Consider the following 25,551-nt stretch of genomic DNA (forward strand, 5'->3'; position numbering starts at 1 on the left):
AGATTTGCCTCTTTTCCAAAATACTCCCTTAATAAAATTTCTTTAAATATTATTTTAATAAATAAAGGCAGCTAATGAGACCCCGTTGAGAATTAGTCATCCAGAAGGTTGGTTTTATTCAGCAGATCATTATTCAAAACATTATTTTAATAAAATAATATTTTATTTGATCTTGCTTTGTGAATAGTTGTCTAAAGGTTTGCTGATTATTGTCTAAGTTGGTTCCAAGACTAACTTAACTTCACTTCCAGATTCTTCAAGATAATCCTTGGTTCTCAAACATAAATAACATTGCATGGTAATGTTGCATCACTTTTTCAGTAATGGTTTCAACCATCTTTAATCAACTTGTTTATATTGTACATAACCCATTAGTCTTCGTTATTCTTTAATTCTGCTTGGTAGTTTAGTTGGATTATTTTAGCATAGTAAAGAGTTTTCTGATTGAAATATGTTTGACTTTGAGTTGACTTATTTTTGTTAATAAATTCTTGTATTTTAAGAAATTGTGTGAATTCATTCCATATATGTGCAGAGTTTATGCTGTTCAATAATGTCAGAGCTCGTCTCACACCTTTCTATTTTGTCCTAATACCACCGCCTTACTGGGCTGGTATTCACAGGACAACCCTTAACAGACCGAAATATTATTTGATCAAATATTAATATTAAATATTCAATAATATTTACAGATTCATAATCCTAACATCTCCATAAAGTTTTTCAGCACAGGGAAGCAGAGTGCTCAAGAATTTCCTGTTAGACGGCAGCGCTGACCAGTCCAGCCCTCTTTTTTTCCTAGCCTAGATAAGACGCTTCTGACATTTCTGTGGAACGACAATGTTGTAGACAATGTGGTGGCTCACGAAACACTGAGTCCGAATGCAGCTCGCCTTGTGAAAAACCCCAAAAATATTTAATAGGGTTTGGTTCACAATCCTGTCAAGGCTGTGCTTAGCCCTCTTTCTTGTGCATCTTTCTCTATCACACTTTTTCTTCCACTCAACTCTCCATTAATTTGCTTGGATAGAGCATTCTGTAAATGGCCAGCTTTTACAGTAGGCCTTTTCTGGTTTACCCTCTTTATGGAAGGTGTCAATGACGTAACATATCCATAAAATAACATTTCTGTACTAAAAGTTATTTTTATTGTTTTTAATTTTGTTCTTATTTTCTGAGAAACTAGTTTTTGATTACTTGAAAGGGCATAATAATCCAAATGAACAGAAATAAATGCTTGGACTATATCACTCTGTGTAACGAACCAATATAAATTTGATTTTTAAAATTACAGAGATGCGATTTTTAGATCAAATGGGAGTGAGACGTTTTCCATTAACTGAACAGATGTCTGGAGGACAGGAGGGCTTCCCCACATCCTTTCATCACTGTTCACAAGAACTTCGCATCTTCCCGTCACCATGGCAACCGGGGGGAAGCCAGGAAATGCGCCAAATAGTGACCGTTTATCTGCCATAGTTATGCGCGAAACCTACTGTTTAAATGTAACTGAGGCTAATGGGTTTGTAATGAGACACTTTGTTGCAGGTGCATTTCCATCGGCCGGCAACAATCAATTTTAACCCGGTTTTCCAACCCCCTTCCCGCATAAACAGCTTAGGTAGCGTCTGCGCCATATAGACAGCAAACCGCTGGGTCGTGTTGGACTTTATTTAACACTGATTGTCTCTGCATAAACTGATTGACGGAAGAAAAAAAAAAAAAAAAACATCCACAGATCCGCATGCCAATTGGGCTGAATCCTCCAGGCGCTTGACAGTGAGCGGGTAGCGTTGGCTGAAACCATAGGCGTGGTTTTGGAGAGAGATGCTCCGTCTGCTCCCGCTGGGATCCCCACCTGCCCTCACACCGCGTCTGTCACAGCGCCAGCTGGCGTTCTCCTCTGCTCCACACACCACACTTCTGATTAGTTTTCATCAGTACCACAAAGGATACGCGCTTGCATTTTTCGTCCAGGTTGTTGTGTAATTGCAGATCAGAGGTAACTCCGAGTTCGGCGGCGAAGAAAGCGCCCCTCGGTGGAGATAACCGGAGCGGACAACGCGGTGCTTGGCCTCCTGGCAGCAGCAGCAGCGGGGGAAGGAAGCACGACAGAGACCCTGGTTTGATGTGTAGGGCTGCTCGACGCGCAAGTCGTGCCCGCCGCGGTTTACAAGGATGGAAAATACACGCAGAATACCCAGGAGACTGCTCTGGCTTGGCTTCCTTGTGGTGGCGTCTGTTGTACTTTCAGTGGAGAGCAAGAGACCCAGGCAGCAGCGCTGTCCCATGTCATGCACATGCACCAAAGATAACGCGTTGTGCGAAAGCGCAGTGTCGATTCCTCGCAGCTTTCCCCCCGATGTCACATCTCTGTGAGTCATTTTAACTAGGTTATTGCTTTGTTAGAAACATGTATGATCAGAGGCTTTTCTGCTGCAGCATCAAAGTAATGCATTACCAAGGAACAGACTGCAATAACTGTTTCATGACAAGTCTGCTGTGGAACTGAACAATTGGTTTTGGTTTTTTTTTTTGTCGCATTTTACTCCCACAGATCATTTGTCAAATCGGAATTCACCGAAATCGCTAAGGAGAGGTTCATCCACATCCCTGCCCTGCATCTCCTGTGAGAAATCTGCCCTGGGCTTTTTATTATTGGCGTGTGTTGCATGCTGTAATTTTCCTGTGAGCTTGATTAACGCCATGTTTAATTTTCCAAGACGTTTTCCTTCTGCTAGAACACTTTAGACTGATTTGTCAAGAAAGCAAAAGAAACCCCCTTAATTCTTTTTTTTTTTCTTCTTACATTTCTATCATGATGGACACTGCTCTCAACATGCATCTAAGTCCTACCACATACATATACCACATGTGCCTGCTCATACAGATGTATTCCAGGGGATTTCCTTCTTTATCTGAGTCATGCTTTGGCTCTGAGTCCCTAAAAACAACTGTGTAAAACTGCCTGCAGGAATCCTCTAAACGCTTTAGTTAGTATTGTGAGATGTTTCATGGTTACACAGACAGCAGAAGTTTTCTCACTTTCGTGCTCTGACCGTATGTGACCCTAAACAATAAAACACTAAACACTGGGATCTCTCTGCACAGCTTGTTCACAGCAAATAACCTGGAATCTATAATCGAGGATGCTTTCCTTGGACTTCCTCATCTCGAATATCTGTGAGTTAATTCTAAAATTATATCAATAATATTCCTTTTACTTGACACCGTGTCTTCCTTGCTAATGCACATCCTCGACACCTTTTTCAGATTTATAGAAAACAACCAAATCCAGTCGATATCACCATATGCTTTCCGGGGACTGAAAACCTTGGTGCACCTGTAAGTACTTATTTTTTGCAAAGAATGTAAAAACAAGCGATGCATTCAACACAAATACTGTTAATAATGTGTGTGTGTGTGTGTGTGTGTGTGTGTGTGTGTGGGACATATCCAGTAAAATGCTGACGAAAGTTATTGCACAGCTTGTACTGCCACAGTGGCATTTCTCCAAACAATGTGCAGCTGGTAAAATGGTTGGAAAGCAACAAAACTTAACATCTTTGTTACGTAACTGACAATGCATTTACATTTTTTTATTTACAGCGACTTGCAAAATTATTAATATCCGTTGTACTTACATTTATCTTGTTACACTTTTACATCTTGTCACATTTCAAACACTAACTTCAGTGTATTTTATTAGGATTTTGTGCAATAGACCAACATAAAGCCAGGCATAACTGAAGTGGAAGTTAAATGATGTACGTTTTTTTAATTTTTATTTTAAGGTCGAAATCTAAAAAGTGCAGCATGTATTTGTATTCAGCCCCCTATTAATTACCTAGCCCCCCTAATCAGTGAACAGTCCATTTGTGTCTAATTTAATCTCAGTATAAATCCTGAAGGCCTTAGAGGTTTGTTAGAGAACATTAGTGAACAAACAGCATCATGAAGACCAAGGAACATAGCAGACAGGCCAGGGATACAGTTGCAGAGAAGTTTAATGAAACACAGCAAATATGTGAATCAAGGTACTCTGGTAATACACACCATGGTAATGAACACACTATACCCACAGTAAAGCATGCTAGTGGGAACATTGCGTTTGTGTGTGTGTGGATTACTTTTATTCAGCAGCGATTGGGAAGCTGGTCAGAGGTAATATGGAGATGGAGTTAAATACAGGCCTATCTAGGACGAAAACTTGCTTCATGCTGCAGAATACTTGAGAATCGTTTATATGCCACAGCCTGTTGGAGTATTGTTGCTGACCATGCTCCACTGGGGTGGATGTTCATCTTCCTGCACGACAGCAACCCTAAACATACAGCCAGAGATACAATGAAACGTGGTGATGACAACATCATGATGTGGGGATACATTTTTCCGGCAGGGAAAGGGAAGCTATTCAGAGTTCGATGGCAGATGGATCAAGCTAAATATAGGGCAATGCTGGAAGAAAATCTGTGAGAGGCTGCAAAACGTTTGAGATTAAGGCTGAGGTTCATCTTCTAGCAGGAAAAGCATAATGGCCTACTCATATTCCAGAACTAATTCCAAAATTGATGTTTTCAGATGCTCATCATCCAATCTGATTGAGCTTGAACCATTTTCCGACAAAGAATTAGAATAAATATCAGTCTTTAAATGTGCAAACCTGCTAGACATACTCAAGTTGACTAGCTGCAATTTCAGTGAAAGGTAGTTTCTCAAAATACTGATTCAGGGGCGATGAATACAAATGCACAGCAAATTTTAAAGATTACTGTGTGGATTTTTTTAATTATTAAAAACTGAATTTTTCTTCAACTATACAGTTATGCATTCCTTGTGTTGGGGTTTCACATAAAATCCTAATAACACATTTTGAAGTTTGTGGTTGTACTCTGACAAAATGTGGAGTAGTCCCAGGAGTTTAAATACCTCTAAAAGGCACTGTACACTCACCGGCCACCTTATTAGGTACACCTTGCTGGTAACTGGTTGGACCCCCTTTTGCCTTAATGCTTTATAGCATTGATTTAACAAGGTGTTTGAACTATTCTGGTCCATGTTGATTTGATGGCTTCACGCAGTTGTCGGCTGCACATCTGTAACAAATTACCGGTTCCACCTAAAGGTGGTCGATTGGTGTGAGATGTTGTGACTGGAAGGCATTGTATAGCACTACTCATTGGTGTGCTCAAGAAATCTGATGGGGAAATGGCTGCTTTGTCAACCGGTTTATTCTCCTGCTGGACGTAGCAATCAGAAGGTGGGTCCACTGCTGCCATAAAGTATTGACACGGTCAGCAACACAGCTCGAGGAGGCTGTGGAACGCGCGGTTGGTATTGCTATTACACTACCACCACCAATCATCTACCCTACTACCCTAGCGTCTTAATTACTGGAACAGAGACTCATTGGACTAGGAAACATTTTCCTAATCTGTTATTGTCAATTTTTGGTGAGCTTCATAAATGACACCTTGTGTGATCTTCTGCTGCTGTGGCCCATTTAATGTTTGGCATGTTAATCATTGAAGCACCGATTTGCTACCACGTCACTAATTTTTAGAAATTGAAACTATATATTATGTAGATTCATTACACAGAATAAAACATTTCAAGCCTTTATTTCTTGTAATTTTAATGATTATTGCTTTAATGATGGTGGCTATCATTCTGTGGCACTGCTGACGTGTAATTGATGCCCAAATTGGAGCGGCCTTCAGGTCATCTGTGTTGTTGGTTCTGATGTCTCTCGTCTTCCTCTTGACAATACTCCATAGATTCTCTATGGAGTTCAGGTCGGGGGAGTTTGCTGGCCAATCAAGTACAGTAACACCATGGTGACTGAACCACCTTTTGGTGCCTTTGCCAGTATGGGCAGGTACAAAGTCCTGCTGGAAAATAAAATGAGCATCTCTATAAAGCTTGTCAGCAGAAGTAGTCTAAAATTTCCTGGTAGATGGCTGCATTGATTTTGGACTACAGAAACACAGTGGACCAATGCTAGAAGCTGGCATAGCACCCCAAAATTATCATTGACTGTAGAAACGTCACACTGGACTTCAAGCAACATGGATTCTGTGCCTCTCTACTCTTCCTCCAGACTCTGGGACCTTGATTTTCAAATAAAATGCAAACCTTACTTTCATCTGAAAAGAGGACTTTGGATCAGGGCTACACGATGTTACACAAATATATTGTCATCGCAGTATTAGTATGTGCAACATCAATATCGCAAAGGACTGTTTCGAGTGCAGTAAGTGATGGATAATTTATTTCAAATGTTATCAGGTGGCATTTTATATCTTAATGTAACATTTAGCCAGTTGGACAGATTCTCACAGCAGCAGTGACATTGTGACATTGCCCAAAATGCTAAAGGCCACAGAGTGACGAAAGCATAGTTGAAAAAAATAAGTACATATTGCAACTGACATCGTCATTGCTAATTTTTTTTATTTTTTATTGTGCAGCCCTGCTTTGGACCACTAAGCAACAGTCCAATACTTTTCTGACTCCAGCCTCTGTCCACTCCTTGTGAAGTTCCCCACATTCTTGGTTTTTGCTCGACAGTCCTCTAAAGGCTGTGGCTCTGTTGCTAGTGCACATTTTAATACCACACTTTTTCCTTACACTTAACGTTCTATGAATATTTTATAACTTTTTCCACATTAAACTTTTCTGAAACTAATAAATCTGTGAGTTTTACTTTTTCAAATTAGTGAGAAAATATTAAGCTTTTTCATTGCATAATATAGTTAGAAAATTATAGATATTCACTGGTTTAAAGTAACCTAATTTAGTTAAAAAGAACACATTTGTGCTCAAGATTTAACTTTAACAGTCATTTGTACAGTTGAGTGTCTATACTACATTTCATGATAAGAGAAAGAGGATGTAGGTGAACTTTGAATTGTGATAAATATTCCAGTCATCTTTTCTTCTTCTTCAGGAGTCTGGCTTACAACAATCTGGAGACTCTCCCTAAAGATTTGTTCAAAGGTCTCGAGGCCTTGACAAAAGTGTAAGTATCATTTGTATGTCAAAGACAGACAACCAATAAGACAATCTCTGATGTTGTACAATGAATGATCAGCTGTCTGTACAACCTTCTATTTCTAGAACAATGCATCATTTATTCCTCTTTTGGTGAGGTTTGACAAATGCGTAGGCAGCTGAAGCTTTTAGCACCATTAAAATTACATGGACTAGAGGGAGAGAGAGAGAGAGAAAGGAGGGAATGAGGCTGCAGGTTATTATCCAGTGAAAACGTTCAGTTTTCCTCGATGTCGATGAAACCTCAGAAGTGAAGATGTGAGAGACAGCCACCATCAGGTGGTTTACAGCGTTAAACTCACTGTTGGGGAGTGAAGCTCTCAGATTTTCACACAATGGCTTTCTCCCCTCAGAGACTTGCGTGGGAATCACTTCATGTGTGACTGTAAGCTGAAGTGGTTAGTGGAGTGGATTTACAGCACCAATGCCACCGTGGACCAAATTTACTGTAAAGGCCCAGCCTCACAGTTGGACAAGAAGATCAATGACCTGTCGCCGCAGTCCTTCGACTGCATCACCACAGGTGGAGGACTGACTCCTCAAATTTGTCCTTCCTTGGAGTTTTTACAGTTATTATAAAGCATTTTTTCTGTTTCTCTCACAGAGTTTTCTCCCTACCAGTCCCTGAAATTTGAATCCATATCAGTGGAAGCATTTTCTTTCAGGAATGACCAGTATGTTGTCTTTGCCCAGCCATTCATTGGGAAATGTGGCTTCCTTGAATGGGATCACGTTGAGATGAACTTCAGAAACTTTGACGATATTGACAGTAAGTAAAGTGCACTAGCTGCTTAAGTGTTGAACCAAAACTGGCCTTAAAATGGGAACCAATAGATTGCATTTTTTTTCAGGTACATCCACTGTGATCTGCAAACCTCTAGTCATTGACAACCAGCTGTTCATCATTGTGGCTCAGCTGTTCGGAGGCTCCCACATCTACAAGCGGGACACCTCTGCCAACAAATTCATTAAGCTTCAAGGCATTGACGTCCTGAAAATCCGCAAGCCAAATGATGTAGAGACGTTCCGCATTGATGGAGAGTCCTTCTTTGTCATAGCAGATAGCTCCAAGGCCGGCTCCACCACTATCTACAAGTGGAACGGCAATGGATTCTACTCTCACCAGTCCCTCCACCCGTGGTACCGCGACACCGACGTGGAATACCTGGAGATCTCCTCCAAGCCTCACCTGATCTTGTCAAGCAGCTCCCAGAGGCCCGTCATCTACCAGTGGAACAAAGCCACCAAGCATTTCGACAGACGAACCGACATCCCGGAGATGGAGGACGTTTACGCCGTGAAGCACTTTCAGGTCAAATCGGATCTCTACATCTGCCTGACGCGCTTCATCGGCGACTCCAAGGTGATGCGCTGGGATGGCGCCCTCTTTACAGAGTTACAGACCATGCCCTCTCGAGGCTCCATGGTGTTCCAGCCCTTCACTGTGGGCAGCTGGCAGTACGCCATTCTGGGCAGCGATTACTCCTTCACCCAGGTGTACCGCTGGGATGCCAAGAAGGGCGAATTTGTTCGCTTTCAGGAGCTCAACATTCAGGCGCCAAGGGCCTTTTCTCCAGTTTCCATTGACAACCGTCAGTTTCTGCTAGCCTCCAGTTTCAAAGGGAAAACTCAGATCTACAAGCATTTAGTCATTGATCTGAGTAATTGAGAGATTGTTCTTTTTTTTCTATTGAATGGTTAGTTATTTTTGTGATCTTTTTTTGTGTACATGAAGAAGTCTAATAGCAGATGGAGCACTAAAACCGTTTAGAAATTTATGGTCCTAACTTTAGAAATTTATATTCACTCATTTTTCAAATCAATCACAATCTCTGCATGACAAGTTTAAAGATAAAAAGTAAATTTCTCAACTTAAATAATCTGTCTGAGAGGCATGCATCATTAGATCCAATATTTTTTCAAGTTATTAATGCACGAAAAGCCAGAAGCAGGCCATCAATAACCCAACCAATCTAAAATTGGCCTTAAAAGGTTTATATCAATTTGTGATCAAGCTTTTACAATATTTGACATAGTTTATACAGTTACTCTCCAGTGTATAACGATTTACAGAAAATAATTATGCTTTTTAAACTGTTGACATGTTTTAGCTGAACAAATCTGCTGAAAAGCAATGTTTACATTTTTCTGTCTTTCCATTTGTATGCTACAAAGATTTGTAAATGATGCTTTTGTAAGTTTAGAGCAGGGCCATGGCAGACAAGTTGTATTTCTCAGAAGTTGATTTGAGTTCATTATACATAAAATTTGACAAAAAATATATATATGTATACAGAAGGTTCCTACTCATTTTTATGTCAAATTCCTCACTTTTCCTGCAAGTGTCCAACCCCATTTAAGCCCATTCTTAAAGTTTAATTACACAAGTTTACTTTGAATGCTTGGCAGATATCTCTGCAGTGGTCAGGCTTCAGATATGGAGCAGGCAAAAAAATAAAATAAAAACTGTAGGGAAGGATGGATTGATTGGCTTGAATGGACAAACTGGTGCACATGGATGGATGGTGAGCAAACTGATAGAAAGATGGACAGACAGATAGATGAATGGATGGAAGGATGACAGACAAAAGATAAGCCAAGCGGATGTGCAAATGGACAGATGAATGAATAATCGTGAGCAAACAGATGGAAGAACGGATGGACAAAGGGATGAATGCATTGATTAGATGAATGGATGGATGATGAACAAACAGATGGACTTTAAAACAATTGAATTGGGAAAAAAAAATCCCAATCTGAATCTTATTGCTAAGCAGGAACCCTGTATACAGACATATTGTGAGTCTACCTGTATATCCTTGCAACTTCAGTTTTCATTGTTAATGGTTTGTAAAGTGTTTAAAGTATTGAGCAGTTTTTCATAACTGGCACCTATATGAACAATTTTCAAACTCTTTAAAAAGGCACTGAAATGAAAAAAAAAGACTACTGTTCATATTCTTTAACTATCGTGCGCAAAATACATCATTTGTGTCATGACTTAGATGAACCTTCTGTTATTTTGAGTCAATAAAAGTAATTTCGTCTGAACTTCCTGCATGATATAACTTCGGTGTGACATCCTGAATCGAGACAGCAGAGGATGTCAGCGTCAACCTTTCGAAACGTGTTGTGGAGTTCTGATTAAAAAAAAGAAGTTAAATAAATACAAACAAATAAAATTCTTTTAATCTTCTCCGACAAAGTGCACGCCTCAAAATCTACAAAGCAGCACATTACAACGTAATGGAATAAATACAACTGAAAAAAAATAAAATAAAACATTTGTAAGGAGATACACAAGTACCTGCACAATCACACTTGCAGCGAGTATAAATCTGGCTCTTTAGAAAGGCTCCACAGGAAAGGTTTCTGCCATCCGGCTCCTCGTCCAACACATCATGTCCTAAAGTAAACCAGTTTAAACCGTCCCTCTTTGTACCTGGAGACCACCAAACTAACATGACAGAAACAGGTGTACACTCATGTTCATACACGTCACCCTGGAATACTTGTGCAACTGCAGCAGGGCTCCTACTGCAGGGAGAAAATAAAGTGAACATGTTTTCAGCCTTAACTGAACTTACAACTCAAGTCTGTGTGGTGCAACTCAATGGTTTTTTTTTTTCTCCATAGGCAAACATAACATAAAAAGGCAAGGGAACACTGTGTCCCCTCATTATCCACAAAATAATTTAGTCCTCTTTAAATAAAACTGAAAAATACTATTTTCAAATGGTGGTTCTTACAAAACAAGGAAAACAAAAAGGATAAAAACTATTTCAGACAGAAAGAGGAATGATCTAAGACATGAATTGTAGAAGGAATTAACTCAATCCCATGGAAAGAAAAAGACAGTATTAACAATAAAATTCTGTACAGAACTAAAAATCAATATACAGTACAGTACCTGCAGATGTTATGCATACAGTACAATATTCTTTTTACATACTTTTAGTTTAAGCTCCAGCCTGACCTATATACTGCCTTAACATAGGTGGAAAAGCGGTAACTTTAGCTTACAGGAATTGTAATGGTTATTGAGCGAGAAGAGCGGATCTCGAAGTATTTAGAAAAACAGACTGAAAACTTATTGCCAGATGGTCATCTTCAGTTGCATACTGCATGTTTTACAAGACTTCATCCTTTGAAATGGAGCAGCACGCTGACGGGGAGACGGTGCCAAGGAGAGAGAAAAAAAACAAAAGGCTAGGGGTTAGTTGGTTTTTGCTATCTGTCTGAGTCACCCTACCCTCTACAGTACATTCGCGGGCCAGTGCTGCACGTTAACCAGCCGAATCCTCCTTGATTCTGCACGGTGGTGTTGTAGTGGGAATTCTGTGCTGAATTTGTCCTGTGAGCCAACACTAATCCAGTGATGGGAATAGAGCATAACCAGAGCTCGCCCGAGTGCCCGGGCGGTGTTCCATCTGGTGTCACAGTTTGAGCTCGTTGGCAATTTTGCAGGCGATGTTCTTAAAAGCAATGGACGTGCCCGATATCCTCTTGAAGCGCACACCGTTGAGCGAAAGGCGGGGCAGCTTACACACCTCCATCTCCCACTGGACCAGATTGTCCTGGCGCGCGTCGCCATGGACGCAGAACAGCAGGAAGCGCTCACGCTGTTCGTAGTCGCAGCTGTTGGCGTCCAGGACCTTACGGATCTCTCGCATCATGTCGGCGGGATCCATAGAAGAAGTGGTCTTCATGCTCCAGGTGAATCGCAGCGAGCGGGGCTTGGAGTCCCGACTGGCGTCCTCCTTGGTGTCACCAGACGCACTCCTGGAACAACACATTGGATAGGCAGAATGAAAATGATCTTAATGAATTTAGAAGTAAGATGCAGGCCCTCTGTGAAATTGGGATGAAGTGGTTATTACATAGACTTTATTGTTTTAAAATGAAATGTCCATTATAATGTATTTGGTGAACATAAGAATTTTTGTCCCTCAGACAGAGTGGGTGCAAGCAGAAGGCAGTAAAAGTATACTTGGGATATTTCAACCCCCAACGAGCCATCAGGTTTTAAATGCAGCTGTGTAGTTCACAGATAGTCCTCTCCGTTTTCCAGCAGCCACCAGTGGTGAATAGTAAGTTAGTTAGCCATGAGTTAGCTGGATATTCAATCTTCAGAACAGCTCGACAGATTTCGTGAACCGTCATCGGCATCGTCGCCGAGGGTTGGTTCATGCACATCAAGAACGCCACAATAATAGACAACTTTCTCTTTTTAGCCAAACCCCTCAGTAAGGAACGTAGGTATTGGCTGTTCTAAAGGTTGCTAAATGACATGCATTTCCTGCTCTGACTGCAGCTCAAAGGGACTGCAGTGCAACGACTGGGCCACCTGTGAGTCCTTTGAGACACGGTAAAGGCGAATGGCAGGACCTGCTTCTCACTGAGAAGAGTAGGAACCACACATTGGGGAGAACAAGTATTTGATACACTGCAGATTTTGCAGGTTTTCCTACTTGCAAAGCATGTAGAAGTCTTTCATTTGTATCGTAGGTACTCTTAAACTGTGACAGAATCTAAAACAAATATTTATATGTATAAATATATCTTATAACGCATTAAACAAAAACAAAACAAAAAAACCCAGAGAGCAAAGTGTACCGGAGTCAAATTCCATGTTTGTATGTACGAACTTGATAATAAAGCTGATTCTGAAAAATCCAGAAAATCACATTGTGTGATTTTTAAGTAATTAATTTGCATTTTATTGCACAAAATATGTATTTGATACATCATATACACTCATTTTACAGATCTAGAAATGATTCTTTTATCTTTACTTTTTTATACAGGTTATCTCACAGTTTTATTCTCACGATCAGATTTTAATAGTTAAAAACAGAAAATGCAATCAGTGACTCAGTGAAATGATACCTACTAATACTACTACTACTAATACTTTAGCTAGTAATAGTACTTTTGGAAAACTTTCAATACACTTCAATAAAACTATGACAATACTTTGAAAAGTGATGAATTTGCACACAAAATCATGATATTACATCCCTATCGTGGTATGAGCACCTCAGTTAAATTCTCACCTTGGTGTTTCAGTCCTGGCACTGGCCTCGCCCTCACTAGGCACCCTGAAATAAACCCAAAATTGACTCGTTAGATCTGAGCTAATGGCAACATCAAACCCTCTGAAACCACCCACCCACCCTCCAATACCAGCTCAATTATGACTGAACACAGACGAGGGTGTCGGGCATCATGCCAGGAAAGAATCCACACTAGTGGGTGTCAGAGCTCAGCACACAATGAGGTGACCTTTCATCAGTAAAGCTGGCATAAACCAAATGCATCATCCCATCTGTTGTAACACACCTTTCCTTAATCTCCACAGACGTGTAAAGAGGGGAAACGTGCCTATATATGTACACAGCTCCATTTCAAATCGTTTTTCTAAAGCTCTGCATGAAGATGGGGGAGAGTAAGGAGAGGACAGCTTGCAACGACAGCCGTACACATCTAGTGGCTTTACTAGAGACAGGGCTGGAGAACTGTGAATGTCGGTCATTAAGACGGAGGACACAAGGGGAAGAGATACACGGAATAACAAGGGTGTCAGTAGGCAAGGATGTGGTTGGCAAGTATATAAAGTTAAAAACACACGGGTCGTTGTCGGCAAAGAGGGGTTCTTTTCTGAGTTACTGTTTTAGATGGGAGTAAGGAGGGGGGCATGTGCAGCAAGCGTTAAGTTCTCCTACCTCCGGGTTGACCTGAAAGACATAGCTCTATGCGGGGAGAAAAGGAGAAAGAGCTGTAAGCTACAAGCAAGGGGCAGCTTGAAAGTGACACTTGGATGAAGAAGCTCAGTTTCACATTCCTTGTTAGGATTTAAACCACTGATACTGATTTTAGCTCACTCTGCCATCTCCTTAAGAACGGTAATATATGAAGATATAAGAATAGCATACAACATATTTTTCTAGCCTTCATTACTTGTTTGTAATGGGGGCAGAAGTAACATCACGCTGCCACTGTAAATTTACTATAATTTCAAATAAAGAAAATAATAACAGGGCTTAGCATCTTGCATTGGCAATTAGCAGGATTGGGACAGCTTGTATTACAAAAAACTGCAGTCTCTATGTGTCCTTAGAGAATGTAGATAGTTACAATAACTCTTGAGATTTTGACAAAGCATTCATCATTTCTAAATTTAGCAATGACTGCACAACATATCACACATTTAATTTTATTGAAATATCAGTAATCCAAAGAGCTGGTGGAATTTAAATAAAACATTTGCTAAATATGAAAGTGCCATGAACCCTGGCTCTCCATACCAGTAATAAATTTAGTTATGTTTCTCTTTAAATGCAACAGGAAATGTTTCAGGAGGCCATTAAGACTCTACAACTAAATAGTTTCATTGCCAAAAAAGCATAAGTGATCAAATGCAACTTTTTCAATAAAAGCTTGTTGTTGAAATGTAGCTGGATAGTCTACTCACTATCTGGTTTGTGATAAATCCAAAGCAAGAAGATATTAACGTTGTTTATTTAAGTCATTGCAACATTCACCAACATTATCACATGTTTTTCTAATAAGCAGCACTAATGCCATGACAGACAGAAACTAATGGCTCATAAAGATTACACAGAGCAACTTTGGCTTCCTGTTATCTATGGAAAGTATCATTCTCTCTCTAGCTTTTTCTGTCAGGGCGACCTGATATCACTTACATGAGATGTGTTAACTGATTAGAAGTAAATTATTTTTTCAGTTTCCAGCCAGCCGGCCATCAGTCAGGGCCTTTTAACCTAATACTGAGATTGTGGTTATCAGACAATTTCTTGGTGCATCTTTGTTCAGCTAACACTTTTGTCAACACTAAACTTGTTCAACCACAAAAAAATGCTCATCAGTTGTTCAACATTACTGACCTGCGGACAAACTTTGAGGTGATCTTGCTGATGATTCCCGTGGACGTCCCCCTTCGTTGCTGCGCAAGAGCCCCCGTGTCGTGCGACAGCGTAGGCGAGGCCGGGGGTCCGTTGTACGTGGCGCTGCGGCGGTCTCTGAGCTGAGCTCCATGAAAGGTGCTGCGGCTGGTTGTGCCGCGGGGGAAACGGTTCTTCTCGGGGGTGCTAATACTGTGCACAGATGGAGAGGTGGACGGATCGCGTGGAGAGGAGCTGCAACATAAGAGGTCATTAATAATTAACATCTTTCTGATATCTTGCATCAGCCTCTGGCAGTGCAGATGTTCAGCTACTACCCACCTAGATTTGAGCTCCGTGTTGTCATCAATCGGTGGCAGCGTGCTTTTTGAAGGGTGCCCTGACGCCGACATGGATTTCGTGTGACGGGGTCGTGTAGAGCTCAGTGCAGTGGAGGGCGTGCTTCCTGACACCTCCGTTAAACTGAGGATTGAGAGCAGAGGGTATCACCATGTGAGCACTAAACTGTGTGGATTAATATAAAAAAAAGCAGTGAAGTATAAACAATAAGCTAGAGAGAATTAAAAACAAACTCCGAAAGCCGAAATAATCCTGTGGCTAACCTGCTGTCTTTGCCGTTGGGGACAGCTGAATAGCGATCGGTGGAGGATCGTTCACACACATAGGTGTTCCTGCGAGTCATTGAACCATTGGTCTGTTGGTGGACAGAAACACAAAGAATGATTTAAATGGTAATAGGTTTATAAATTTTTACACAAGTTATCAATCTGCCTGTTAATATGTTTAAAGAATGAATGCACTTTTAAGATCCATTCTCAAGAAAAAAACTAATTTTTTTGTTGTTTTTTTTCTCATTAGAAAAATAATTGTGTATTTAAATAGAAAAAAAACATACTTATTGCCACCCTTTAATCATGAAGTGTCATTAACAATACTTTGGTTTTATTTTCACCAGCATAACCCAGGACTGATTACTGCCAGAGCAGCAAAATACAGAAATCAAATAAAGAGAACCTGTGTGAAAACATGAAGTAGACTAAAACAAATCCCAAAATCCAAATACATCATGTACTAATCTGCAGAAAGAACAGATAATTAAAATCAAGTGCAAGCATTGTCACACTTTGCATCCTAATATAATATTTTGCCTGTTGAATGGAGTCTCAATGCAATAGCTGCTTACACCTGAACTTGAGATGCTAAAACGTAAACAGTGCTAGGCCTCAATATCGTAAGTCATCATGCATCACATCTTGCAGCCTTATAACAAGACTATTTTTCTGCAGTCTTTGGTTACTTCCTCACCCCCACAGCACTTGAGGCTTTCTTCCTCTCCTGCACCCCAAGCGGCGAAGCAGGAACGTCTCCTTTTGAAGTGCTGAGCTCAAGCCGACGTGCTCCGTCCCACTCCTCTCTGTGGTCACTTTCCACGCTCAGAGTCTGATTGCGCTTCGAGTACGACACTGCTGGTGGCACCGACGGACCCACTGGAAAAAAAAAAGACCCACACATATGTGAATATGTTTCTAATGCGATCCCTTAAAAAAAAGTGCTTCAACCTCTAAAGTTTGGGGGGATAAAACACAGCAGACAAGGACAATGTCTTTACTACAACAGCATTAAGCAAAACCACTAAAAGCCAAGATTTACACAGGATTACATTTTTCAGGTATGATACAAGACAACACTTTGGTTTTTTAACATGTACAGCTACAGAAGCCAAAGTGAGCAAGTATGAAGCACAGCTGCTGTCCCTCCTCATGCTTTGAGGTGCTGTTCCAAAAAGAGCTGCTGAAAAGCAGCCTGCCACAAGATGGCGCCACAAACAATGGCTCCACATGACATAGGAGGAAACCACCTGGCAACCAGAGAGGTATTGAAGCTGAGTCACTGATTTAAGCATTGATTGGACTGATAATATAAATGCATTGTTTTGTAAGCGAGCCCTTTAGATTACTTTCTTTTTCAATCTGAGTTTGATATTTAAATCTTAGAAAATTTGTTGCATTTCTAAACCTTGTGTGCCTTACTTTGCCTCTTCTGTCTATCAGAGTTGCATGTTCAATGCTTCGTCATTTAATCAGTGACTCAGGGTAACTTCTCCCTACACAACACGCAGTCCGCAGCACTCTCAGAGCTGGGATGTAAGAGGTTACTTTACTTGGCTTCTCTACGACACCACCACCATCATCATCCCCACCATGATCACTGTAGCGACGCTGCTTCTGATTGGCCGAGATGCTGCGTGTGACCTTGGGATGGGCAGGGGAAATGCTGGAGCTGTTGTTGATGTCACTGGTCGGCCGTTGACGCTGGCCCAGTATGCTGTTGGTAAGAGGCTCGCTGCCCTCAAACTGCAACATGACAGAAGAACATTGAGGGCTTCTGGTCACATGAGAGATTCTGCATGTGGTGGGAAGGATGTAGAGGTAAAACAAACTAAACTCACCTCTGGAGCTTTCCGGCCTAGTAGCAGGTATGTAGCCATGACGTCATCGTACTTCTGGTTTTTTAGTGAGTCGGTGATCTCTTCTTTAGGGAAACCCATGGTCACCATGAGCTCTGATTGGACGAAAAGGAGAACAGTGAAGGACCTGAGTCTGAACAGTGGAAACAAACAAATCCAGAATCTACGCACAGCGAAACAAACCTATTCTGGACGAATCATTGAAATCAGACTCGGGTTCAATGTAGGGTTTGAGCTCCTCATCCTCGTGGCCCACATTCATCCAGTGGTCTTTCATGATTTGCTAATAAGGAAATGACAACATCAGAACACCATATTCTCCACTACAATTTAAATCACCAATGATTAATATTAGTTCATTATGAAACATCCTGTGATTTTACAACATAACAGGAGATAAAACAGAAATGCAGTCCAAGATCAACAATGAGGGAGAGTGTTTTTATTGCACTGCAGTCAGAGTGCAGGGGTACTAGTTTCTGCACAGAATGCAGAGTGATGACCTTATAACAAAGTATGGGCTCCCCATTAACCTTTCGCATGGAAACACATGGTTCTTAATTCTTTAATCTACAAAAAAATACCAAAACTATTTCTTCAAAACATTACTTTCAGGTGTTGTTTATCTGCTGAAGATAGCTGCACAATTTGATGTCATGACCAGATACAAGAAATAAAAAGAAAATGGGTGATAAAAATGTACAAAAACCTTTAGAAACCCTTGAGAACCATTAATGAAGTGAAGCAAAGAGGTTGAGGATGATGACTTGCACAGAACTCTACATTTGACAGGCAAAAAGTATCTCTAAATGTTAGACAACAAACTCTGTAAATCACTTAGTTTCTTCCTGATTGCAGAAGTTTTACAGAAGCAGACTGAATGTAAACAAATGGCCATACCTCTAAACTGCCTCGTTTTACAGGGTTGAGCACGAGAAGTTTCTTCAGCAGGTTTTCACAGTCTGTGGACATGTAAAAAGGAATGCGGTACTTTCCCCGCAGAACCCGCTCCCTAAGTTCCTGCACACCAGGCAAAAAGAGATTATGTACAGAGATAGATCACTTTTCAGTGATGTAAAACATTTTAAACCAGAGCAACATATTATACAAATGACCATGGTTTAAAGTTGTTAAATCAACAGAGAGGAACTTATAATATATATTTCAAGCCGTGTTTCTGATAGACGTACAGAGCTCAGCTGCTCTGTAGAGTTGAGGGGGAGATGATCACTTTTTGATTACATGTACATTGTATTGCAGATTTAAACTTGGATATGAAAGCACACATTAAAATGTATTATTGAAGCTAATATTGCAAACTATTTGCATTATTAAAGCTTGGGGCTTCATCTTTACAATTGCTCAATCCATTAGCTTTTGCTTTCTAAGCAAGTCCAAACACAAATTTATTTGCTTTGATTTATGAAAACATTTAAAGAACCAACTATCTACAGGGGTTGGACAATGAAACTGAAACACCTGGTTTTAGACCACAATAATTTATTAGTATGGTGTAGGGCCTCCTTTTGCGGCCAATACAGCATCAATTCGTCTTGGGAATGACATACAGGTCCTTCTCAAAATATTAGCATATTGTGATAAAGTTCATTATTTTCCATAATGTCATGATGAAAATTAAACATTCATATATTTTAGATTCATTGCACACTAACTGAAATATTTCAGGTCTTTTATTGTCTTAATACGGATGATTTTGGCATACAGCTCATGAAAACCCAAAATTCCTATCTCACAAAATTAGCATATTTCATCCGACCAATAAAAGAAAAGTGTTTTTAATACAAAAAACGTCAACCTTCAAATAATCATGTACAGTTATGCACTCAATACTTGGTCGGGAATCCTTTGGCAGAAATGACTGCTTCAATGTGGCGTGGCATGGAGGCAATCAGCCTGTGGCACTGCTGAGGTCTTATGGAGGCCCAGGATGCTTCGATAGCGGCCTTTAGCTCATCCAGAGTGTTGGGTCTTGAGTCTCTCAACGTTCTCTTCACAATATCCCACAGATTCTCTATGGGGTTCAGGTCAGGAGAGTTGGCAGGCCAATTGAGCACAGTGATACCATGGTCAGTAAACCATTTACCAGTGGTTTTGGCACTGTGAGCAGGTGCCAGGTCGTGCTGAAAAATGAAATCTTCATCTCCATAAAGCTTTTCAGCAGATGGAAGCATGAAGTGCTCAAAAATCTCCTGATAGCTAGCTGCATTGACCCTGCCCTTGATAAAACACAGTGGACCAACACCAGCAGCTGACACGGCACCCCAGACCATCACTGACTGAGGGTACTTGACACTGGACTTCTGGCATTTTGGCATTTCCTTCTCCCCAGTCTTCCTCCAGACTCTGGCACCTTGATTTCCGAATGACATGCAGAATTTGCTTTCATCCGAAAAAAGTACTTTGGACCACTGAGCAACAGTCCAGTGCTGCTTCTCTGTAGCCCAGGTCAGGCGCTTCTGCCGCTGTTTCTGGTTCAAAAGTGGCTTGACCTGGGGAATGCGGCACCTGTAGCCCATTTCCTGCACACGCCTGTGCACGGTGGCTCTGGATGTTTCTACTCCAGACTCAGTCCACTGCTTCCCCAGGTCCCCCAAGGTCTGGAATCGGCCCTTCTCCACAATCTTCCTCAGGGTCCGGTCACCTCTTCTCGTTGTGCAGCGTTTTCTGCCACACTTTTTCCTTCCCACAGACTTCCCACTGAGGTGCCTTGATACAGCACTCTGGGAACAGCCTATTCGTTCAGAAATTTCTTTCTGTGTCTTACCCTCTTGCTTGAGGGTGTCAATAGTGGCCTTCTGGACAGCAGTCAGGTCGGCAGTCTTACCCATGATTGGGGTTTTGAGTGATGAACCAGGCTGGGAGTTTTAAAGGCCTCAGGAATCTTTTGCAGGTGTTTAGAGTTAACTCGTTGATTCAGATGATTAGGTTCATAGCTCGTTTAGAGACCCTTTTAATGATATGCTAATTTTGTGAGATAGAAATTTGGGTTTTCATGAGCTGTATGCCAAAATCATCTGTATTAAGACAATAAAAGACCTGAAATATTTCAGTTAGTGTGCAATGAATCTAAAATTATATGAATGTTAAATTTTCATCATGACATTATGGAAAATAATGAACTTTATCACAATATGCTAATATTTTGAGAAGGACCTGTATACAAGTCCTGCACAGTGGTCAGAGGGATTTTAAGCCATTCTTCTTGCAGGATAGTGGCCAGGTCACTACGTGATACTGGTGGAGGAAAACGTTTCCTGACTCGCCTAGATCTGGTGACTGTACAGGCCATGGGAGATGTTCAACTTCACTTTCATGTTCATCAAACCAATCTTTCACCAGTCTTGCTGTGTGTATTGGTGCATTGTCATCCTGATACACGGCACCGCCTTCAGGATACAATATTTCAACCATTGGATGCACATGGTCCTCAAGAATGGTTCGGTAGTCCTTGGCAGTGACGCGACCATCTAGCACAAGTATTGGGCCAAGGGAATGCCATGATATGGCAGCCCAAACCATCACTGATCCACCCCCATGCTTCACTCTGGGCATGCAACAGTCTGGGTGGTACGCTTCTTTGGGGCTTCTCCACACCGTAACTCTCCCGGATGTGGGGAAAACAGTAAAGGTGGACTCATCAGAGAACAATACATGTTTCACATTGTCCACAGCCCAAGATTTGCGCTCCTTGCACCATTGAAACCGACGTTTGGCATTGGCATGAGTGACCAAAGGTTTGGCTATAGCAGCCCGGCCGTGTATATTGACCCTGTGGAGCTCCCGACGGACAGTTCTGGTGGAAACAGGAGAGTTGAGGTGCACATTTAATTCTGTCGTGATTTGGTCAGCCATGGTTTTATGTTTTTTGGATACAATCTGGGTTAGCACCCGAACATCCCTTTCAGACAGCTTCCTCTTGCGTCCACAGTTAATCCTGTTGGATGTGGTTCGTCCTTCTTGGTGGTATGCTGACATTACCCTGGATACCGTGGCTCTTGATACATCACAAAGACTTGCTGTCTTGGTCACAGATGCGCCAGCAAGACGTGCACCAACAATTTGTCCTCTTTTGAACTCTGGTATGTCACCCATAATGTTGTGTGCATTTCAATATTTTGAGCAAAACTGTGCTCTTACCCTGCTAATTGAACCTTCACACTCTGCTCTTACTGGTGCAATGTGCAATCAATGAAGACTGGCTACCAGGCTGGTCCAATTTAGCCATGAAATCTCCCACACTAAAATGACAGGTGTTTCAGTATCATTGTCCAACCCCTGTATATATTAAAATATAAGTTTAACTTGCATAGCAACAGCTTAAAGATTTTTTTATTTTTCTGCAACCTAACTGCATGACTGATGTGCATTGTAGAAAGAACAAAGCTGCAGTATCTAGGCTGCTTTCTTTAAGCAAAGTTTGATGTGGAGTGACAGTCTGCTACAGAAACCAAAAATCCTGTGGATTTCTTAGTACCTGACCACCTAAAATTTGAACATTTTCTTAATAAAGCCTATATAGCATTTTCTTAAGTTAACGGAACCTTAAAACTGTAAAAATAAATGTGTGGAAATGCCACAGATCTCTGATTAGGTCATAATTTCAGTGTCATAGAAAATTAATGTAGCCTTCATTTTATTTGTTTTTATGCCTTTGAAATATAAATAAATAATAAAATAAATACATATTTTTTTCCTTTTGAGAAAATTTATATTTTCAAGCTAGAAAATAATATTTTCTAGAGAGGATCTCTGTCTGCAGGATAATGCAATGCAAAAAAGGCCCACCTTGAGGTTCTGTCCATCAAAAGGCAGTGATCCGCTGACCAGTGTGTAGAGGATAACACCAAGACTCCAGACGTCCACTTCCGGACCGTCGTACTTCTTTCCTTGAAAGAGTTCAGGAGCTGCATACGGCGGGGAGCCGCAGAAGGTGTCCAGCTTACTTCCCACCGTGAACTCGTTGCTGAAGCCGAAGTCGGCTATCTTGATGTTCATATCTGCATCCAGCAATAAGTTTTCGGCCTGAGAGAAGGACAGAAGTTAGCATTGTAGACTGGTACCCGTACAGAGTGGTAACTGAAGATTTTCTCAGGATAGATCGCTAAGATATGAGAACGAGACAAGGGAATTCAAATCAGTCATAACCTAGATGATCACCTTTAGATCCCTGTGTACTATCCTCCTCTGGTGGCAATACTGCACTGCAGACACAATCTGAAACACAAACATAAATTACAGGTCTCTACGTTAAATACCAGGACAAAAAAGAAACCTTAGTGAGATGAAAGCAAATAGAACAAATCTGTAAAAGGTCCTACTGATAGACCTGCTCACGCCCCCTTTCATTGTCCTAGAAGGATAGGTCATCTTAACCGTTTCTGTCATGTAGGTGGAGGCTGAGGTGGCACGACTTTTCAGGAACATTAAAGCTCATCTTATAGTATAAGAAATAGCCATTATAATTAGAGATGCACTGAGAAGCAGACTCAGCAGAGACGCCCAGACGTCCCTCTCTCCAGACACCTCCTCCAGCTACTCCAGGGGGAGACCAAGGCGTTCCCAGGCCAGCCGAGAGACATAGTCCCTCCAGCGTGTCCTGGGCCGTCCCCTGGGCCTCCTCCCGGTGGGACGTGCCTGGAATGCCTCCCGAGGAAGGCGTCCAGGAGGCATCCAGTATAGATGCCCGAGCCACCTCAACTGGCTCCTCTCGATGTGGAGGAGCAGCGGCTCTACTCTGAGCCCCTCCCGGATGGCTGAGCTCCTCACCCTATCTCTAAGGGAGTGCCCGGCCACCCTACGGAGGAAGCTCATTTCAGCCGCTTGTATCCGGGATCTCGTTCTTTTGGTCATGACCCAAAGTTCATGGCCATAGGTGAGGGTAGGAACGTAGACCGACCGGTAAATTGAGAGCTTTGCTTTTTGGCTCAGCTCTCTCTTCACCACAACGGACCGGCACAGTGCCCCCACTACTGTGGCAGCCGCACCGATCCATCTGTCGATCTCCCGCTCCATTCTTCCCTCACTCGTGAACAAGACCCTGAGATACTTAAACTCCTCCACTTGAGGCAGGAACTCCCCTCCAACCTGAAGAGGACAAGCCACCTTTTTCCATTCGAGAACCATGGCCTCGGACTTGGAGGAGCTGATCCTCATCTCACCTGCTTCACACTCGGCTGCGAACCGCCCCAGTGCATGCTGTAGGTTTTGACTAGAGGGGGCCAGCAGGACCACGTCATCTGCAAAAAGAAGAGACGAAATCCCCAAACCAGACCCCCTCCGGCCCTTGGCTGCGCCTAGAAATCCTGTCCATAAAAGTTATGAACAGGACCGGTGACAAAGGGCAGCCCTGCCAGAGTCCAACATGCACCGGGAACAGGTCCGACTTAGTGCCGGCAATGTGGACCAAACTCCTGCTCCGCTTGTACAGAGATCGGATGGCCCCTAATAAAGGGCCCCAATTCCATACTCCAGGAGCACCCCCCACAGGGCATCACGAGGGACACAGTCGAATGCTTTCTCCAGGTCCACAAAACACATGTGGACCGGTTGGGCAAACTCCCATGAACCCTCGAGCACCCTGTAGAGGGTATAGAGCTGGTCCAGTGTTCCACGGCCGGGATGAAAACCACACGGATCCTCCTGATCCGCCGAGGTTCGACTATCGGCCGGACTCTCCTCTCCAATACCCTGGTGTAGGCCTTACCTTTTAATTGTTTCTTATCTTTACAGCCCAATCTAGAATGGTGCAGTTGTCAAGATATTTATACTTGCTTACACACAGGTGGATGAAATCGTTCATTTTGAGAAAATATTTTACTGAACTAATATTTAATGTGATGATAATTTACAATAGTTTCCTTTTATTGCTGATGAACAAGAATTATGAGACCACAACTTCTGTGTTTGAAAGGAGAGGCATGCCAACAAAAGCCACCAATTTAAAAAAAGGTCCCTGAGCTAAAGTGTGTCTTCTGCAAATCCACATTATTCCTGTGACACACAGTTGGCGGTTGCTGTGACAGTCAACCAGGAGATTTTACTGTCATGTTCCAGAATAACAATATCGATCAAACAGAAAACACACTGTTCCCTGACAAACGCCACCCACCTGTGGACACCTGTAATCATGTCAGCACTTTAAACTTTCAGGATTTTGAGCTTGTGCAAACATATTTCCTCTGAGTCATCTTATACACAAACAGTAGAAGTTATTTAACAGAAAATTACACCAAATAAAACATAAATTTAAATTCTGCTTGTTTTCCGGGTACAGGTAGCTACATTAAAAGCAACCATGACAATGTAAAAACTGATGTCATATTGCTACACAGGAGGCACCACTAGGGGTCAGCAGAGACTACAGGGATGAAGGCTTCTTCAGAAGCTGTGTGAACTCCACCTTCCCTCTGCAGTCAGTGACATAGCAGGATTTTGGTGTATGCAGTCTTTCTCCAGAAAACCATAAAGAAATGACGCCTAAAGTACTGCAACACTGGAGACTCACCTGCCTAAACTTGGCCCTGGCCTCCTTCTCCTTCATCCTGCCATGAGCCACAAGGTAGTCAAATACCTCTCCTGCAATAAGAACAAACACAAAATAATGATTTTATAATACTTCCCAGTCAATCAGAATCATATGCAGTCATCTTTGGTCTTAAGCATTCCCTTAAAATGGTTTATGTTTTAAAGGATGACAAATATTTAATGCATCTCAGGCTTTGAGGGACTTGCAATCACGCACATAAAAAAATACAAAATGTGACCTAACTAGTGAACATGCATCGAGGCCTTACTCACCTCCACTGGCATACTCCATCACCAAATAAAGTGTCTTTTCTGTTTCGATCACCTCAAACAATTTTACTGTAGAAGAAAAGGAAGACAGCAATTAAGACAAATAAGTTAAATTAAGGTTAGAATTGGACTTGAACAAGTGGACCTATAATCTTAAAAAGCAGAAACAGACAGACAGGTCACATATAACTAATTTATAATTGTATCTTCAGGGTTTCTTGCTAGTTTCAGTCAGTTAAATGTACAACTTTAAGACCTTTTCATCTTTGTGAAGATTTAAATTACAGACCT

At 41.6% G+C, this 25,551-nt stretch overlaps 2 protein-coding genes across 7 annotated transcripts in view; one reads left to right on the plus strand and one right to left on the minus strand.

Annotated features, from left to right (window-relative positions):
• The first annotated feature begins 1,639 nt into the window (after positions 1-1,639).
• Positions 1,640-10,105, plus strand: LOC124858805 (leucine-rich glioma-inactivated protein 1-like). Its single transcript, XM_047351030.1, has 8 exons — positions 1,640-2,375; positions 2,558-2,629; positions 3,112-3,183; positions 3,274-3,345; positions 6,950-7,021; positions 7,407-7,576; positions 7,658-7,822; positions 7,905-10,105. Exons 1-8 carry the CDS (start codon positions 2,179-2,181, stop codon positions 8,720-8,722), a joined length of 1,638 nt encoding a protein of 545 aa, XP_047206986.1. The 5' UTR covers positions 1,640-2,178; the 3' UTR covers positions 8,723-10,105.
• A 115-nt stretch (positions 10,106-10,220) lies between these two features.
• Positions 10,221-25,551, minus strand: part of mark1 (MAP/microtubule affinity-regulating kinase 1) — a 44,708-nt gene continuing 29,377 nt past the window's right edge. Inside the window, exons 5-19 of one of the 6 annotated variants that reach the window (XM_047351022.1) lie at positions 25,264-25,329; positions 24,971-25,041; positions 22,624-22,680; positions 22,252-22,488; positions 18,346-18,465; positions 17,629-17,728; positions 17,428-17,540; positions 17,140-17,332; positions 16,284-16,465; positions 15,581-15,672; positions 15,300-15,440; positions 14,961-15,212; positions 13,779-13,805; positions 13,110-13,154; positions 10,221-11,835 (exon numbers count right to left, since the gene is read on the minus strand). In XM_047351022.1, coding sequence (XP_047206978.1) covers positions 11,490-11,835; positions 13,110-13,154; positions 13,779-13,805; positions 14,961-15,212; positions 15,300-15,440; positions 15,581-15,672; positions 16,284-16,465; positions 17,140-17,332; positions 17,428-17,540; positions 17,629-17,728; positions 18,346-18,465; positions 22,252-22,488; positions 22,624-22,680; positions 24,971-25,041; positions 25,264-25,329 — 2,042 coding nt within the window. In that variant the 3' untranslated portion in view covers positions 10,221-11,489. The remainder of the gene's footprint in view (positions 11,836-13,109; positions 13,155-13,778; positions 13,806-14,960; positions 15,213-15,299; positions 15,441-15,580; positions 15,673-16,283; positions 16,466-17,139; positions 17,333-17,427; positions 17,541-17,628; positions 17,729-18,345; positions 18,466-22,251; positions 22,489-22,623; positions 22,681-24,970; positions 25,042-25,263; positions 25,330-25,551) is intronic. The other 5 variants (XM_047351024.1, XM_047351023.1, XM_047351025.1 and 2 more) reach the window with 5 other exon arrangements.

This window comes from Girardinichthys multiradiatus, chromosome 22 (assembly GCF_021462225.1).
Source record: "Girardinichthys multiradiatus isolate DD_20200921_A chromosome 22, DD_fGirMul_XY1, whole genome shotgun sequence".
Taxonomy (NCBI): Eukaryota; Metazoa; Chordata; class Actinopteri; order Cyprinodontiformes; family Goodeidae; genus Girardinichthys; species Girardinichthys multiradiatus.